The sequence below is a fragment of the Panthera tigris genome, chromosome D1 (assembly GCF_018350195.1).
Source record: "Panthera tigris isolate Pti1 chromosome D1, P.tigris_Pti1_mat1.1, whole genome shotgun sequence".
Lineage (NCBI taxonomy): Eukaryota > Metazoa > Chordata > Mammalia > Carnivora > Felidae > Panthera > Panthera tigris.
Genome location: NC_056669.1, coordinates 108,779,600 through 108,794,921, shown reverse-complemented (window position 1 = coordinate 108,794,921; position 15,322 = coordinate 108,779,600). Strand labels below are relative to the sequence as shown.

General features: G+C 53.1%; 1 protein-coding gene across 3 annotated transcripts in view; it reads left to right on the top strand.

The window, feature by feature from the left end:
* Positions 1-235: 235 nt before the first annotated feature.
* SPTBN2 (spectrin beta, non-erythrocytic 2) overlaps positions 236-15,322 on the top strand; it is a 39,461-nt gene continuing 24,374 nt past the window's right edge. The window contains exons 1-7 of one of the 3 annotated variants that reach the window (XM_042958041.1): positions 236-322; positions 6,856-7,034; positions 11,530-11,681; positions 12,130-12,303; positions 13,125-13,216; positions 13,376-13,456; positions 13,782-13,897. In XM_042958041.1, coding sequence (XP_042813975.1) covers positions 6,878-7,034; positions 11,530-11,681; positions 12,130-12,303; positions 13,125-13,216; positions 13,376-13,456; positions 13,782-13,897 — 772 coding nt within the window. In that variant the 5' untranslated portion in view covers positions 236-322; positions 6,856-6,877. Of the gene's footprint in view, positions 323-905; positions 992-1,087; positions 1,184-6,855; positions 7,035-11,529; positions 11,682-12,129; positions 12,304-13,124; positions 13,217-13,375; positions 13,457-13,781; positions 13,898-15,322 lie in introns of those variants that run through there. The other 2 variants (XM_042958042.1, XM_042958040.1) reach the window with 2 other exon arrangements.

Here is a 15,322-nt window from a genome sequence, read left to right as displayed (position 1 = left end):
GAAATGTCCATCCCCACCCCCACTCCCTTTTAAGACAGTGAGTAGGCCGGAATTCTCCTGGTTGATAAATGAGAGGAGCCGAGAAGGAGCAGAGAGAAGCTGCAGTGATGACTATTCTGAGAATCTGATCTGCGAGCAGGCGAATCTCCACCACATACACCATGGAGACGCTTTGGGAAAGAGAGCCGGCCTACCTGCCAGAAGAAGGATGCTCGAGAAAGGGGATGGACGACAGAATTGCTTAAAGGGAGATGAACTGGAGGTGCCCAAAGAGGAAAATTTGAAAAGGAAAACAGAAGCTGAATTTTGGGAAACCTGAGCGGTGAGTGTCATTAAAGGAAGGATTGCGTGTCTCGGGGAGACAGATTTTGGAGGAAATGAAGAGTAGGGACAAAGGTGGGGGTCCTCGAGCTGCGGAGCCCGAGCCGCGCAAGCTGTGGGGGATCTCCAGATGGCCCAGCGGTGACCGGAAGCCGACATTATGGGGGGCACCCACAGGGAAGGTGGCGGGGTCGGGAGCCGGCCGCACAGAAGCCGCCGCGTTCGCCCCGGGGAAGGTCAACGACCCCCGGCCAGGGGACTGTACGGAGAACTGAGAGGGGCCGCGGTTGCCATGGCGCCGGGCGGGGAGGGGGTGATTCGGGCCCCGCCCCGAGCCCCGCGGGGCCGCCGGCTCCAGATGGTCCCGGGCCTCCCGCGGGAGCCGGCGGCCTGCGGCAGGGGGAGGCTATTGTCCTCCTTCCGCGGCGCCGCAGTCCCGCCGCTCGCGCCCGCGCGCCGCCACGCGCCCCGCCGCCGCCGGCCCCGCGCGCCCCCCGCGCCGCTCGCGCCCGGTGACAGCGCCCGCCGCCGCTCGCCGTGCGCCCCGCCGCCGTCCGGCCACCCGCCGCCGCCCGCAACCGCCCCTCGCGGCCGGGCTGCGGGCGCGGCGACGACCGGTGCGCCCCCGCCCGCCGCGCTCCCGCCTGCCCCGCCGGCGCTCCGCACCGAGGTAGGTGCCGGCGCCCGGGCCCGCTTTGTCCCGGCGGCGGGGCGGCGCGCTTTGTGCAGCCGCGTGCGGGCGGCGGGGTTGGGGTCGGGGTCGGGGCCGGCCAGGGAAGTCCGGGAGGGAGGATGCGGCGCCTGGCCCTCGCTGCCGCCGGGTCCCGGCGACTGGATGGAGAGTCATGTGCCAGCCACCCAGGTACCGGGGGTGAGGGTTAAGGCGTGGGGAACGCGGGCCTTTCCGGAGCGGAGGGAAGAGTCTTGCAAGAGTTGGGACTGACAAACGCGTTGAGGGATCGGGTCCGCTGGGCTGCGAGCGTCTGACAGCGCCGGCTGTTCCCGTAGCCGAGGCTCCTCCGCCGACCGGCCGGCGCTGATCCAGGTGCTGCGGACACGCTCTGCCGTCTGTGCCCGGCGTGTGCGAGCGCCCGGCTCCCTCTCGGGAGCTTGTTGGGGGCTTCTCTCTGGAGCCGAAGGGGCTCCTCCTCGCCTCTTCGGTAGCTAGCTCCATGCCCTCCTTTATGCTTCCTCACAGTGTGTGCGAGAGGGGACACGGCTGGCTGTAGTGACCAGAACACTGGCAGAGGGGGAATGAAGCCCCTTCGGGCGGTGGGGAAGGAGCGGTGTAAGGTGTTTCTGTGGCCGGGACATCCAGAGGGCTGAGAGTCCACCCCGCACAGAACTCCTGGGCAAGGCCTCCTCCCTGGGGTGTTCCAACTCCAGCATTTACTGTCCACTCTGGGACCGAACGACCCCATGGCGTTGCATGCTCGTCCGCGCTGCAGGCTGGCCCCTTTCCTAACCTGCTGCATGTTGTCTCGTGGGTTTTTTCTCAGCTGCCCTCCTCCTCTCTCTGGAGCAGACACGATTCCAGCGCTGGAGAGGCTGTTGGTTCAGGCAGGCATGGGCAGGGTATCCACAAACCAGTTTTCCTTGAAGGTGAAGAGGGCAGAGTGAGTTCCAAATATGTGTCTTGGCTTTGGGTGCTGGGCAACCTCTTGGCCAATTCAGAAGAGGAAAGGATTAGAGAGGAAAAAGTTAATATGGATCTTAGTCCCTTGGAGAAACTGATGTAACCCATCAGTTACCGCTTGGGGGAGGGGCATAGCAAGGGAGTGAAAATTAGTCTGAATAATCCTACCCTGAGTGGAGGATTCTAAAGAAAATCAAACAAAAATTCAGTGCCATTCTTCAGCCCAGTCCCTAAGTTCCTTGGAGGAGAGTCCCTGTGTTTCACCAGAAATACAGCCTTGAGGGAAATGGGTTAGAGGTTTGTTTCTCCACAGGGGTCTGTGATTGCCCTGAGTGCATCTTCCTTTTGCCCTCCTAGGAGCCCTGACTTTATTTGTGATCTCTTTTTCCTTTTATGTCTCTGCCGGTCCACTCGTGCTTTGAGTCAAATAAGATTTTTACATGGCCAAGGTCCCTATTTCTTCTCATTTATTATTCATCTTGCTGTCATTTGTTCAACTCTGCTACCCCACCCCAGCGTCTCCAGCGTCCTTCTACAGCACATGTGTGATTCGCCTGTGTTGGGGCATCAGCTCTATTTGTGTCATTAGATCTAGAGTCCACTCCATCTTACTTCCTCTCTCATCGCCTGAGGCTTCTGGCTCTTTGTGGATCTTGGGGTTTCTCGGGGAAATTATATTTGCGTTTAGCATTGGGTAGAGCCTAAAGCCACCCAGAAGCTAACCTCAGGTCACACTCACCCCTGAAACTTTGTGTCTCTTCACTCCTCCTAGCCTCCCCTAACCAACAGTGGCCCTTGAAGTGTGGTCCCCAAACTAGTACTTTAGTATCAGCTGGGAACAGGTTAGAAATGCACATTTCTGGGCCCCACCCCAGATCAACTGAATCAGAAACCCTGGGGGTGGGGGGACAGGGCCCAGTGGTCTGTGTTTTAATAGCCCTCCAGGGTCACTGGAATTCATGCAAGTCTGAGAATCCCTGATCCTGAACTGTAGAGCTTAACCCTGAGAGTACTCCAGCAGAAGGTCTTCTCCAATCCCATCTTTGCTTGAGTTTTTCTCCAGCTCTAAGAAAGACATTAATTTGCTGGTAAAAAAAAAAAAAAAAAAAAAAAAAAAAAAAAAAAAAAAAAAAAGAAAGAAAGAAAGAAACAAGAAAAAAAGAATTATGGTCGAGTCATTCACTATTTATTTACCGAATACCTATTGTACTGAGCTTGGAAAGGACAAAACATGAGTAGAACACAGCCCTTGTCCTCAATGGGTTAAAAGTGGAGCAAGCAGAGAGACACATAAACAACTAAGTGTAATACAATGTGATGAAAGCAATGATAGCTTCATGCTGAAGTTCTGTGGGAGCAGCAGAGGAGGGAACCATCAACTCTTTCTCCGAGGGAGGTAAAGAATTAATCAGGAGCAGGATGTGGCCAGAGGAGGAATTAGGGTATAAGACAGGCTCTAGCCGGGGGACAGGATTTCTAGTTTTGCATGCCAGCTAAAACAGGAGTGAAGGGGAAGGGGCGGGGGGGGGGGGGAGTCTGCCCCTGAGGATCACCACGCGGCTGAACAAAATCTGCATCCAACAATGCTTGGGTGGAGAATTGAGTAGGACCACAAGCTTGCAGCTGGTGGGAGTTGGCTTTATTCTAGCATGAACAATGTAAGCTACTTGGGCCTGGCCTCGAGGTCAGTGGCTAAGAATAAGGTGCTGGTGAAACTGTAATCTGGATTAGCTGCTGTACCGTCCTATTGCCAGAGTTCAGGAATCCATGAGGAGAATACAGAGAGACAGGGGGGCATGGGGCTGGTGGACAGGCTGACTCTGGAAATGTGAGTATGGAGACCCAGATCATAGGTGAGGAATAAGATACTCAGTGAAAAGAAACCAGAGCGGGATCTATGTGAAGAAACTCAAATAGAAAACTATAGGAATCTAGAGATGGGGGTAGGGAACAGAGAACACAGGGTATTGTCCAAAAGGCCAGGAGACTGCAGAGCCCAAAAACCGTAAACCAAAACTCAGAGGCCCTCGGAACCACTGTGCTGAACAACACCAGAGAGCACCATTCACATCCAAGTCCATGGGAACAAGTTCCTTGGAATGCCAACATGAAGCCCTATAAGGATCTGTGATCTAAGGACATCTGTGTCATCTTCGTTCCTTATCTATATGACAGCATCCCTGGAAACTCAGGACACAAAGCATGTATGCCAAATTTTGATTTGGTCAAAGGAGCATTTAAGTGACTGAGTTTTTATTTGAGAAGAAGGAGAAGTTCCAAATCCATACTTTCCCCCTCAAATTATAGGATTCCATGGAAAGGCTCTAACAGCCAGACCTTGCTGGGCGGTCTGGATCCCATGCCTGGGTCCCTTAGGAGGACCAAGTTGGATTACCAAAAGGAAGCCAGAGTAATACATGTTTAGGTTTTGTACAGTTTGGGGGCCCCAGGGACACACAGTGGTTTGGAGACAGGATCAGACAGTCTGTTTCTTTTAAGTGTCTGTTCTTTGTGGAGCACAAAGATATAAAGCAGGATTTGAAAACCTCAGAGGTCTTCAGGGCCCAGGCAGCTAACAAAAATACATGACGTAGCTGGAAAGGAGACAAAAGGGAATGGTGGGGCCTGTAGAGAACTGGAAAGTACCTTCACGCCCACCTAAAGGAATTCAAAATCAGTCATGTGTATATATATATATATATATATATATATATATATATATATATATATTTAATTTTATTTATTTAAGTAATCTCTATACCCAACATGGGGCTTGAACTCATGACCCTGGGATCAAGAGTCACATGCTCTTCCGGCTGAGCCAGCCTAGCGCACCCAAAATCAGTTATTTGTAAACAGCTTATTGGACATAGACCTGGGGGCTGGCTGTAGTAGGTTTGTGACTCCTGATAAAAGGAAAAGGGTCATGGAAACTGAAGGTTAGAGGGCATTGCATGTACGAATTTTTGTGGGGAGGTCTATACAGGGAGAGTATGAGTGCTTGAAATGTCAATCCCAGAGCTAAGTGTGAGCATGGCTACTGGCGAGGAAGCCTTAATCTGAAAAGCAGAGAGAATGGAATTAGTACTGGTCCTGGGGCTTGAGCTGCTTCCCTGTTCCAGTGCCTGCCAGTATTAGGTGACTCTGGTTCAGGTCACACCTTGCCCACAGCACTCTTTACTCAGGGTGACTCAACTCTGCCCTAGAATTTATTTTTATATAAATATTTACAGAGCAAATTCAAAGAATCTGTTGGGGATTAGGAGAAATGATGGATTTTAAGTGAGAAAGTTGTCCCAGGCTAGTGGAAATTAAACTCTCTTGCCTATTACAGGGAATGAAAAACCCAGTCGAGGAACCTTAGACCTTAGCTCCCTCATACCTCATTAATGCTACTCCCAAGGAAATCCTTGTGCCTGCTTTCTCTTGCACGGAAAGGGGAGGGGCAGACAATCCTGGCTTCATGTGGGTCAGGTTCAGGTTCAGCTTCATAGAACCAGTTAATGACAGAAGCCAAGTCCTGCCTTTGTGTGCCCAGGGGAACACACCAACCTATCTACCCACAACTCACCCCGCATCTCTTCTTCCTTCCCCCAAACCGCACACGAGGCTCTCCTGACTTCCTTTCCAGAATCAGAGACTGCCAAGATCAAGCCTCGACTCTAGGAAGTAGTGCTAAAGGGTTAAAATGTGTTTGTGTTTGAGAGGTACTAGGAAAAATAGAAATGCAGAATTGGGGGTTCTAATAAAGTTACAGACCCAGCCCCCTCCATTCCCTTGAACGGCTGCTGAATTACCTGAGAACTTTGGACGGTAATGGTTTTTTTTTTTTTTTAATCCCTAGCAGCTAATCTGAAACTCATTTGTTAGTTTTGAGAAGGACAGAGTTTGTTTGCATAGCGTAGAATCGCAAGGAGTGCTGGCAACCATATGTGGTCCTAATTTCCCTAGCTTGGGCCCTAAAAGGGAGCCACAAGTGCTGATCTCTCCCATGAAACTCTGAAGGGCTCCAGTAAGTTCAAAGAACGTGTAAATGTTGTTATTAAGAGCTTGTTCCCCGAAGTGAGAAAGAACCTCTCTTTAAAACCCAGCTCTGCTCCTTCCAGCTGTGTGACCTTGAACCATGACTTAACTTTCACAGTGCAGCTTCTATGAATGGGGATGACAATGAACCCCTGCCCCATGGGGGTTTTGATGAGATGATGCATGTAAATAGCAGGGACACATATCACAGCTGACACTTATCCAGCACCTATTAGGTATTTCCTGTACAAACAAAAGGAAACAAAGGGGAGAGAGCCATACTGTGTCCTCCTCTGAACTCCTGGACACTTTGTCTGTACTTACCTAACAGTGCATCACGGTCTTCCTGGTGTATCATAAATGTGTCTTAGCTCAAGAGCAGGATTAGGGTCTTTTCAAATTACCTACTGGGTACAGGAGGCCATCTTATGTGGAGTGGGAGCTCAGAACAGTTTGCGGAATCAAGGAACCAAAGAACTCCAGTTTATACTCATTATTGCCCATGGGGTCCCATGCCTGCTCCCTTTGTTACCCTGGTTTGCGCATTGCTGTGCTGAGCCATGCTATTAGCCATGGCCGCTTCCAGTCCCCAGCTTTGCGCACCTGTCCCTCTCTGGCCTGAGCCTCTGGAGCCCTTCCTCTCTGTTGCACCACTCTGGGACACTCCTGCCTTCGTGTTTCACTCCTGTCCTTCTGCTTCCCCACCATGGCTCCCCCTCTTCCACCGGGGCTGATTTTCATTGACAGAGAAATCAACCACAGCCTTCGGCCCTCAGGACAGCAGAGCAGATCTAGGGCAAGAGAAGAGAGGACATGGTGAGTACTGGGCTCAGTGGTCCTGAGATGCCCCTCACCAACCACGTTCCCCCTTGCAGGAGCAGGAGGCCACCTACCACCATGAGCAGCACCCTGTCACCCACAGACTTCGACAGCTTGGAGATCCAGGGCCAGTACAGCGACATCAACAACCGCTGGGACCTGCCTGACTCGGACTGGGACAATGACAGCAGCTCAGCCCGCCTCTTTGAGAGGTCTCGCATTAAGGCCCTGGCAGGTGAGGCCAGGGGAGGGCCAGGGGAGATGCTGAGGAGGCTGGGGAGAGAAGCTTGTCAGGAAGAGTCCTTTAACCTTATGGGAAGACCAACTTTCTTTCTAAGCTGCTACACAAGAGTAGGAAATCCAGATCACCCCCATCAAGCCCCTGGGCCCAACTTAGCACCGAGAGCAAACATCATACAATCCAGAATGTTCCCCAGCTTCCCTTCCCCCAGGCACAGGACTCAATTCTCTTCCTCTCTGTCCCTGAGTCATGGTTCCTAGCTCTTTTTCACTTACTCCTGCCATCTCTACCCACCCATCTCCCTTACCTTTCATCCCCTTGTTGTGTCTTCCTTGGTCTTCACTGTCACCTCTCACACCTGTTCTCCCTCCCAGTCCATTATCCTCCCCTCTCCCTCCCCGCCTGTTCCTTCCACCTGCCGCCTGTTCCTCCCATTGTTTCATCTACCTGTTCCCTGAAGCAGGTTCCCTCCTCCCGCTGCTGGTTTCTGCAGCTGCCCATTCTCCCGGGTCTGCTCTCTACCCACCAAGGCCTCTGCCCTCCCCTAAGGCTTGGGCTCTTCCCTCAGCTTCTCGGAGCTAGCGAGCGCAAACAAACCCGTCGGACGGGCCTCCCTGCGTTCCTGGAGGAGTTGTCATGGCAACAAGAGTGCAGCTGCCACCTGACACCACCAGGGGCTGGCGTGGGGCTGAGTCACCCACACACCCTAAGGCCACCCACCCCGTCTGGTTTCCCTCCTTCATCCCACCCTTGTCTTTTCCACCCACCTGCTGGCCTCCCAGCCCAGTGCGGTGGGAGAGGCCGCAACTATTATTCCCCCCTCAGAGGCAGTGCTCCCAGCACGAGTGGGTGGCCTCCTGGAAGAAGGGAGACACTGAGGGGGTGGTTCCCAAACCGGGCTGCAGTTTTTACAGGATCACCCAGGGACATTTTTACAAATACAGGTTCCCAAGCCCCTCCCCTTCATAGACACATTGAATTAGGATCTTTGAACATACGGTCCAGAAATCAGGATTTTTAAAAAGCTCTCCAGGTAACTCTTTTCAGGCAGCCCAGTATCCATCTGAGGACCCTTGGGTGATGGCTTTAGCTCTGGGGATCCCTCATCATTTTCTCCTGGACCTCACTGCCTTTCTGGTTGGGTCTTCAGGCTGGCTTATGAAATACACCTATCAGTGTTTCTATAGATGAGAACAGTGGGTTACGGACAATGTCACCTCTTTGAGGAAAAGTTTCCCTGGTACCCTGGTTTTGGATGCACGTTGCCTCTAGAACTGTCATGATGTCGGTGTGCACATGTCTTGTGCCACCCAGGACTGTTTCGATGTCTGTGCACATGACACATGATACCCAGGACCATCACCATGTTCATGCACACATGCCACCCGAGCTGTCATTTCTCCACCACCAAACCGGGCTCTCCCGAAGAGGCATCTCAGTATGGGCTTAGCCTAGCACTGCAGCTTGCACCTACTGGTGCAAATAAATACGGGATGAATGGAGACAGGAGAGAGGCAAGAGTAGGCTGTAAGGGGCAGGCGCTGAAGCCCAGAGAAAGGAAGGAAGAAGATCTGGCAGCCGTCCCTTTGGTGCTGCGCACTGGGGGCCTGGAATGGCCTGGCTGAGGAGGGCCTGGTGGGCCTAGCGGAAGGGAAGAGCCAGAACTGGAAGTGGTGACAAACAAGTAGGGAAGACACCAACACCTATTTCACAGATAAGGGGACTTGAGCAACCGCCTAAGCACAGAGCCTGGCACCTACTGAGCTGGTTTTGCCTCTTGGAGGATTTCTCTTTCTCTGCTCTGGGAGTTGCAGATTAAAGCTCATGTCCAGAAGGGGACTTCCCAGAGTCGCCCCAAGAAGGGCCAGCCTTGTTACACCTGCAAACCTTCGGGGGCCCACGCTGAGGCAGCCGGGGCGGTGGAGGGGGGGGGCGGGGGGTTGCTGAGGGCAGTTCCCCGCTCGCCCCGCAGGGCCCGGCCCGCCACAGCCGGCCGCGCTCCGCCTCCCGCCCCTCCCCCGGCACCGTCCGACCTGTTTGTCGGGAGCGGCCTCTGTCTCCTCTCGCTCGCAGCCAGGTCTGCTCCGTCGACTTGCCCCGGAGCTCAGGCGCCCAGACGACCGGAACACCGTTTCCCCCGCTCGGCGACACGTTCACCACCTTTGAGCCAACTCCCTGACGGGAGCCCAGGCGCTCGGGAACCCCGGGTTCCGGGGGCGGGGGAAGGGAGCGGACCGGTGGCGCCCCGCGCGGCGCGGGCAGGGCATGGGCGCAGGGCCCCGGGCCGCGTGAGGGGCAGCGGGCGGCATGAATGGGAACGGAGTGAGCAGGGCGCACGGGCCCGGCCTGAACGGGGCGGGCGACTTTTACTATGAGGCCGTGGAAGGGGCGCAGAGCCCCGGGGGCCTCCTGCTGTCGCCAGCCGCCTTCATCAACCCCGCTCAGTACGCCAGCGTGCTGGAAGGCCGCTTCAAACAGCTTCAAGGTGAGCTGCCGGGCTGGGGGGCACCGGGCGGGAGCAGCGGAGCAAAGCCCCAGTGGGACATGGTCCGTGCTCAGCCGACGATGTGTCGGGGGAGTAATTACAAGAGCCCACGAAAAACTTGGTACTGACAAAGTGGGGAAAGGCTTGGACGCCCTGGAAGAAGGGACAGTGAGCGTGGCGGCAGCGCACAGGAGGGCACCCAGGCAGGCACCCAGGCAGTCCGCTGTGGCTGCTGAGGGTTTGGAGGTGAAGCACCTGCCGGGATAGCTGGAAGGAGAGAGGGTGGTGAGCGGGAAGGCTGAGCCACCTAGGGCTTGTCCCTGTTGCCCTGGGTTTCTGAGTGGGTGTCCCAAGGTGTGTGAGGGAGTGCGTCAGACAGGCTCAGGTATATTCTGAGCAGGCATGTGTTCATCCTGGCATCAATATTTCAGTGTATTTTTGGAACCCACTGTGTTTTGGGGTGTCCGTGGGTGTTGTGGGCACCTTGTGAAATTCTGCTTTGCCTCTGGTTCTTGGCTTTGCCCAGTTTTCTCCTAGCTGCCACTGTTTTCACGTCTTCCTCTCTTACCCTACCTGTGGGCCAAAATGGCCTCACCCCAGTGCACCTGGCATCAGGGCAGTCTCCACAGATCCAATAACGGCTGATGATCTGGGCAATCCCCAGCTCAGAAGGGGCCTGTGGACCCTGAAAGGAGGCCCACAGAGCAGGGGCCCATGGGTGCAGTTGTTAGGACCCCAAGGTTGGCCTGGGTAAGAGACAGAGGTTGGAGGTAAGAGACAGAAATAGACATGGGTGTGTCGTTTTGTTTTATGGGTGAGGTGCCTAGGAATGTGAGACTCAGGGATGAGTCTTTTCAGTTTCTGAGATGCTGGTGCTGAGAAGGGAAACAAAAGTGACTCTTCAGACCCTGGCCACTTGGGTTGGGTCCTCACACTAGGCTTCTCTAGGGGAAATGGGCAGAAATCCTCGTGGCCAGAGCAGCTCCCAATGGCCTGCACTTCTTCCCTCACTTTGTCATTTATAACGTTTAAAATTTTAACTTTTCTGCAGAACCTAAAAATCATGTGTTTATCAGCAGCCCTTCTTGCAGACCAGGCAGCAAGGCATCTCCTCACCTTCTTTGAGATCTGCACCTAACTCTGCCCGAAGTTTCCCCCTGTGTTTTTTGGGCTCAGTGTTTTCCCTATTCCCAGTTTTCAAGATTGTTTTCCTTCTTTGCATTGGAATGTCGGTGTCCTGGGACAGGATCCCCTTTCAGCCAATCAAATGAGCCCACCCCAGAAGTAGAGTAGCCTGTCTTTTCTTTAAATTATCCCAGGAGAACAAGCTGACTCAGGAGGCTCGCAGCCTCTAATGTCATGTCCTTCTAATGACCACTTGGAAGAGCCGCTGCTGCTGCTGCTGCTGCTGCTGCTGCTGCTGCTGCTGTAATTTAAGTCCACGCCCTTTCCTTTGTCCATCACCAAAGAGAACAGCCACACCTCCTGCTGGTCCTGGTTTTCCTTCGGGTTAGATCATGCCTGGATAACTGTAACTCATCAAGGAGTAACTCATCATGTGTGCCAAGCTTCTTACATACATTGTCTCATTTAATCAACGTAGTGACCCGTTGAAGTAGAAAGTCGAGTAGTATGCCCGTTTTACAGATAAGGAAAGTGAGGCCCTGATGAAGTAACAGTGTTTCACCACTGTTACAGGACAGAGCCCTGGTCCCAGATCCTAGCCCTTCTCCGTATGTCTCACTGCCTCTAATTCTTTTCATCCTTTCTTCTCAAAGCCTGTTTTCTCATTTTTATTTTTTACCTTATGAGCTCATTCCATTTTCTTTATTTCCTGCTTTGAAGTTAGTGATTTTCATCTCAGGCACCTTCCTTCCCCTCCTGCATACCCGACCTCACTTCCAGTCTCTCAAGCACCCCCAGGCCCCTAACCCTGTCAACTGGTATTTAGAAGCAGGTGCACTGTACTTGAAGGCTAGAAATGACCCCATATCGCTGCCACAGATGAGCGAGAAGCTGTGCAGAAGAAAACCTTCACCAAGTGGGTGAACTCACACCTGGCCCGGGTGACATGCCGGGTGGGAGACCTGTACAGCGACCTCCGGGACGGACGTAACCTCCTGAGGCTCCTCGAGGTGCTCTCAGGAGAGACACTGGTAAGCTGTGGTCATAGAGGAGGAGGGAGCCCGAAAAACAGTGGGCAAGGGGACAAACTTGGAGTTGCCCTTCGAGAGGAATGACAGCACAGAGTGGAAAGCAGTTGGCTGTTGTCTGCTCAGAGGATGGTTTCAGTTGGAGAGGCTTTGCTACATGGATTAAATAGGAGCATTGCTTCATGGAGACAGAAACAGTGGCCCCATTGAAAACATTTCTTTTCCCACCCACTCTGGGTGCAATTAATTCCCTTGGGAATCTTAATCTGCCCAAGCCTGATCTGGAACCTCAGCTTTGGCTGTGTGAACTCTGGCCCAGCCTTGAGGGCTGTCCCTGTGTTCCTGAGGGGGGTCATGGGGAAGGTGTGCAAAGGAGGGCCTTGGGAAGGCTAGGAGGGAAGGAGGAGGAGGCCCATGGATTCATGTCATTGTGTCCTCTGTCCCTCAACAGCCAAAGCCCACAAAAGGCCGCATGCGGATCCACTGCCTGGAGAACGTGGACAAGGCGCTACAGTTCCTGAAGGAGCAGAAAGTGCACTTGGAAAATATGGGCTCCCATGACATTGTGGACGGAAACCACCGTCTGACCCTTGGGCTGGTCTGGACCATCATCCTTCGATTCCAGGTACCCCACAGAGTGTCACGCAGAATGTGCTTCACACATTGGTGCTGTACCGTGGACAGGCACTGCCAGTCCCTGGCATGATCGATATAAACAGGAAGGGTCTAGAACCTTGTATAGCACTTTGTGGTTGCTGTGATATCCAGGCCCCAGATCAAGGGACTCTCCTCCTTAAACAGAGTAGAGACCAGTGTGGGTGTTATCAAACTTCTGTGGCCAGTTCCCTGTGGCCCGGTTTGTTGACTGGTCACATGTAGTACGACCACATGTTGGACCACAAGGGACTGGAGATTTTACAGACTGAACTTTCACCCCTGAAAGTTTGAGAACTGCATTTGGGGCCTGGTCATTGGTCCACTCCTCTGTCTCAAACTCTGCTTGCCTCCCTAAAACAGTCACCGTACTGTTCCTTATGCTCTGAGCACAGGCAGTCCAGTGTCCTAATGCCATCACAACTGTCCTGGTTGTCCCCTTTCTCCCTGGGTGTAACTTCTTCAGCTCCTCCCAGCCCTGAGCAGAACTCCATCAGTGTCCCCCTTGAAACCCTGCTCTCAGGCACTCGTGGGTCCCCACCGGGAGGAGGCAGCAACCTTCGTTTTGAGGAACGTCCACTATTCTGACATCTTACCCCATCTTGATGCCTCAGATCCTTTTGAACCAATGTTTTGTGGTCACTCGCCTAGGAGGAATGGTCCCAGGCTCTGTTCCTGCACCCCTATCACAGGAGTCTAAAGAGCAGTTTCCTGCTGTACATTTCTGAGTATCTCCAATAACTCCAGGAGCCCCTGTTCAAAGAGTGAGGATCTTCTTTCTCTCCTTCTTAGATCCAGGACATCAGTGTGGAAACAGAAGACAACAAGGAGAAGAAGTCAGCCAAGGATGCCCTACTGCTGTGGTGCCAGATGAAGACCGCGGGGTGAGGCTGCCCAGGGACCATGGCCTTGGAGGGTTGGATGCACCAAGGCTGTGTGGTAAAGGAGGCCTGGGCTCCAGGACCCATTAGCTGGGGATCCATCGTTGAGTTGCAGACCTGGGCTAGGCCCTACTTACCATTTGTCCCGGTCTCTGTATATAGGTATCCCAATGTCAACGTGCACAACTTCACCACCAGCTGGAGAGATGGTCTGGCCTTCAACGCCATCGTGCATAAACACCGGTGAGGAGCCAGGGTTAGCGAGCCCACCCGAGCTGCCGGGTTGGTTCATGGCCTAGGGGCACACACACGCACAAACAGTAAGATGGGCCACCCGGCAGTTATGAGGAATGAACATTCAGAGAAGAGCTGGGATGTGGGGGCAACACGATGCACAGAGGGCAGGGATGGGAGCCGAGATGGGGAGGGATGGGTGGGTATGGGTTTAGGGTCCTTGGTTCTGGACAAAATGGAGTTGGTGATGAGGATAAAGAATAGGGGTAGCTTTACTTTTCCTCTTTAGGAGCTCATGTGCTCCCAATGCCTTCTATATTCCCCCTGGTTGCAGGCCGGATCTGCTGGATTTTGAGTCACTAAAGAAGTGCAATGCACACTACAATCTGCAAAACGCTTTCAATCTGGCCGAGAAGGAGCTGGGGCTCACGAAACTGCTGGATCCTGAAGGTGGGGCAGAGGGATCTACCAAAGACGCTGCGGGATAGAGATAGAAGGCAGATGATGAGTGGGCGCCTGGGGCTGGCAGAGGGGTGGGGTGTGTGCATGGGAGGTGACTGCTAATGGATATGGGGTTTCCTTTGGGGGGTGATGTTCCAGAATAGATAGTGGTGAGGGCTGCACGTCCTTGTGAATATAGTAAAAACTGCTGAATAGTATACTTAATTTTTAATTTTTTAAAAATGTTTATTTATTTTTGGAGGAGAGAGAGAGAGAGAGAGACAGAGCATGAGCTGGGGAGGGGCAGAGAGAGAAGGAGACACAGAATTTGAAGCAGACTCTGGGCTCTGAGCTGTCAACACAGAGCCCAACGCAGGCTCGAACTCACAAGCTATGCCACCATGACCTGAGCAGAAGTCGGGCACTTAACTGACTGAGTCACCCAGGCGCCCCATGAATAGTATACTTTATATTTTTTTATTAAAAAAAAAAATTTTATGTTTATTTTTGAGACAGAGAGATAGAGTGCGAGCAGGGGAGGGGCAGAGAGAGAGAGGGAGACACAGATCTGAAGCAGGCTCCAGGCTCTGAGCTGTCAGCACAGAGCCCGCCGCGGGGCTCGAACTCACGAACGGTGAGATCATGACCTGAGCTGAAGTTGGACACTTAACTGACTGAGCCACCCAGGCGCCCCTGAATAGTATACTTTAAAAGGGTGGATTTTATGATATGAGAATTATATCTCAATTTAAAAAAAAAAAAAAAAAAGCTGTGGGAAGAGGTGCCACCCTGTGGCAGAAAGAGCCCTAGGCTACAGTTCCATCCCAGCTCCACCATGGACCAGCTCTAGAGCCAGTCACTTAGCCTCTCTGTGGCTTAGTTTCCTCATCTCTAATATGGGAAGATTGGTCTATGTGGTCTCTAAGGCCCTTCTCATTCTAAAATTCTAGGGTTCTAAATAAAGCTGCATGACCTTTTTCTAAAAAAAATTTTTAATGTTTATGTTTATTTTTGAGAGAGAGAGAGAGAGACAGAGTGTGAGCAGGGGAGGGGCAGAGAGAGAGGGAGACACAGAATCCAAAGCAGGCTCCAGGCTCTGAGCTGTCAGCACAGAGCCCAACGCGGGGCTCGAACCCACAGACTGCAAGATCATGACCTGAGCCGAAGTTGGGTGCTTAACCGACTGAGCGACCCCAGCGCCCCTAAGTTGCATGACCTTGAGGACTCACCAAACATGGGCCTTACAGTCAGCAGCCCCTGCTGACTGGCCTCTGTGGTTCTGACATTAACACTGGTGAGACTGGCCATAGCCACCAGGCTTTTATTTGGTACCTGGCACTGCACTTGATGCTTCAATTAATTTAATCCTCACAACACCCCCTTGAAATCAGTACTGTTATTATTCTCCATTTATGGAGGAGAAGATGGGGACCT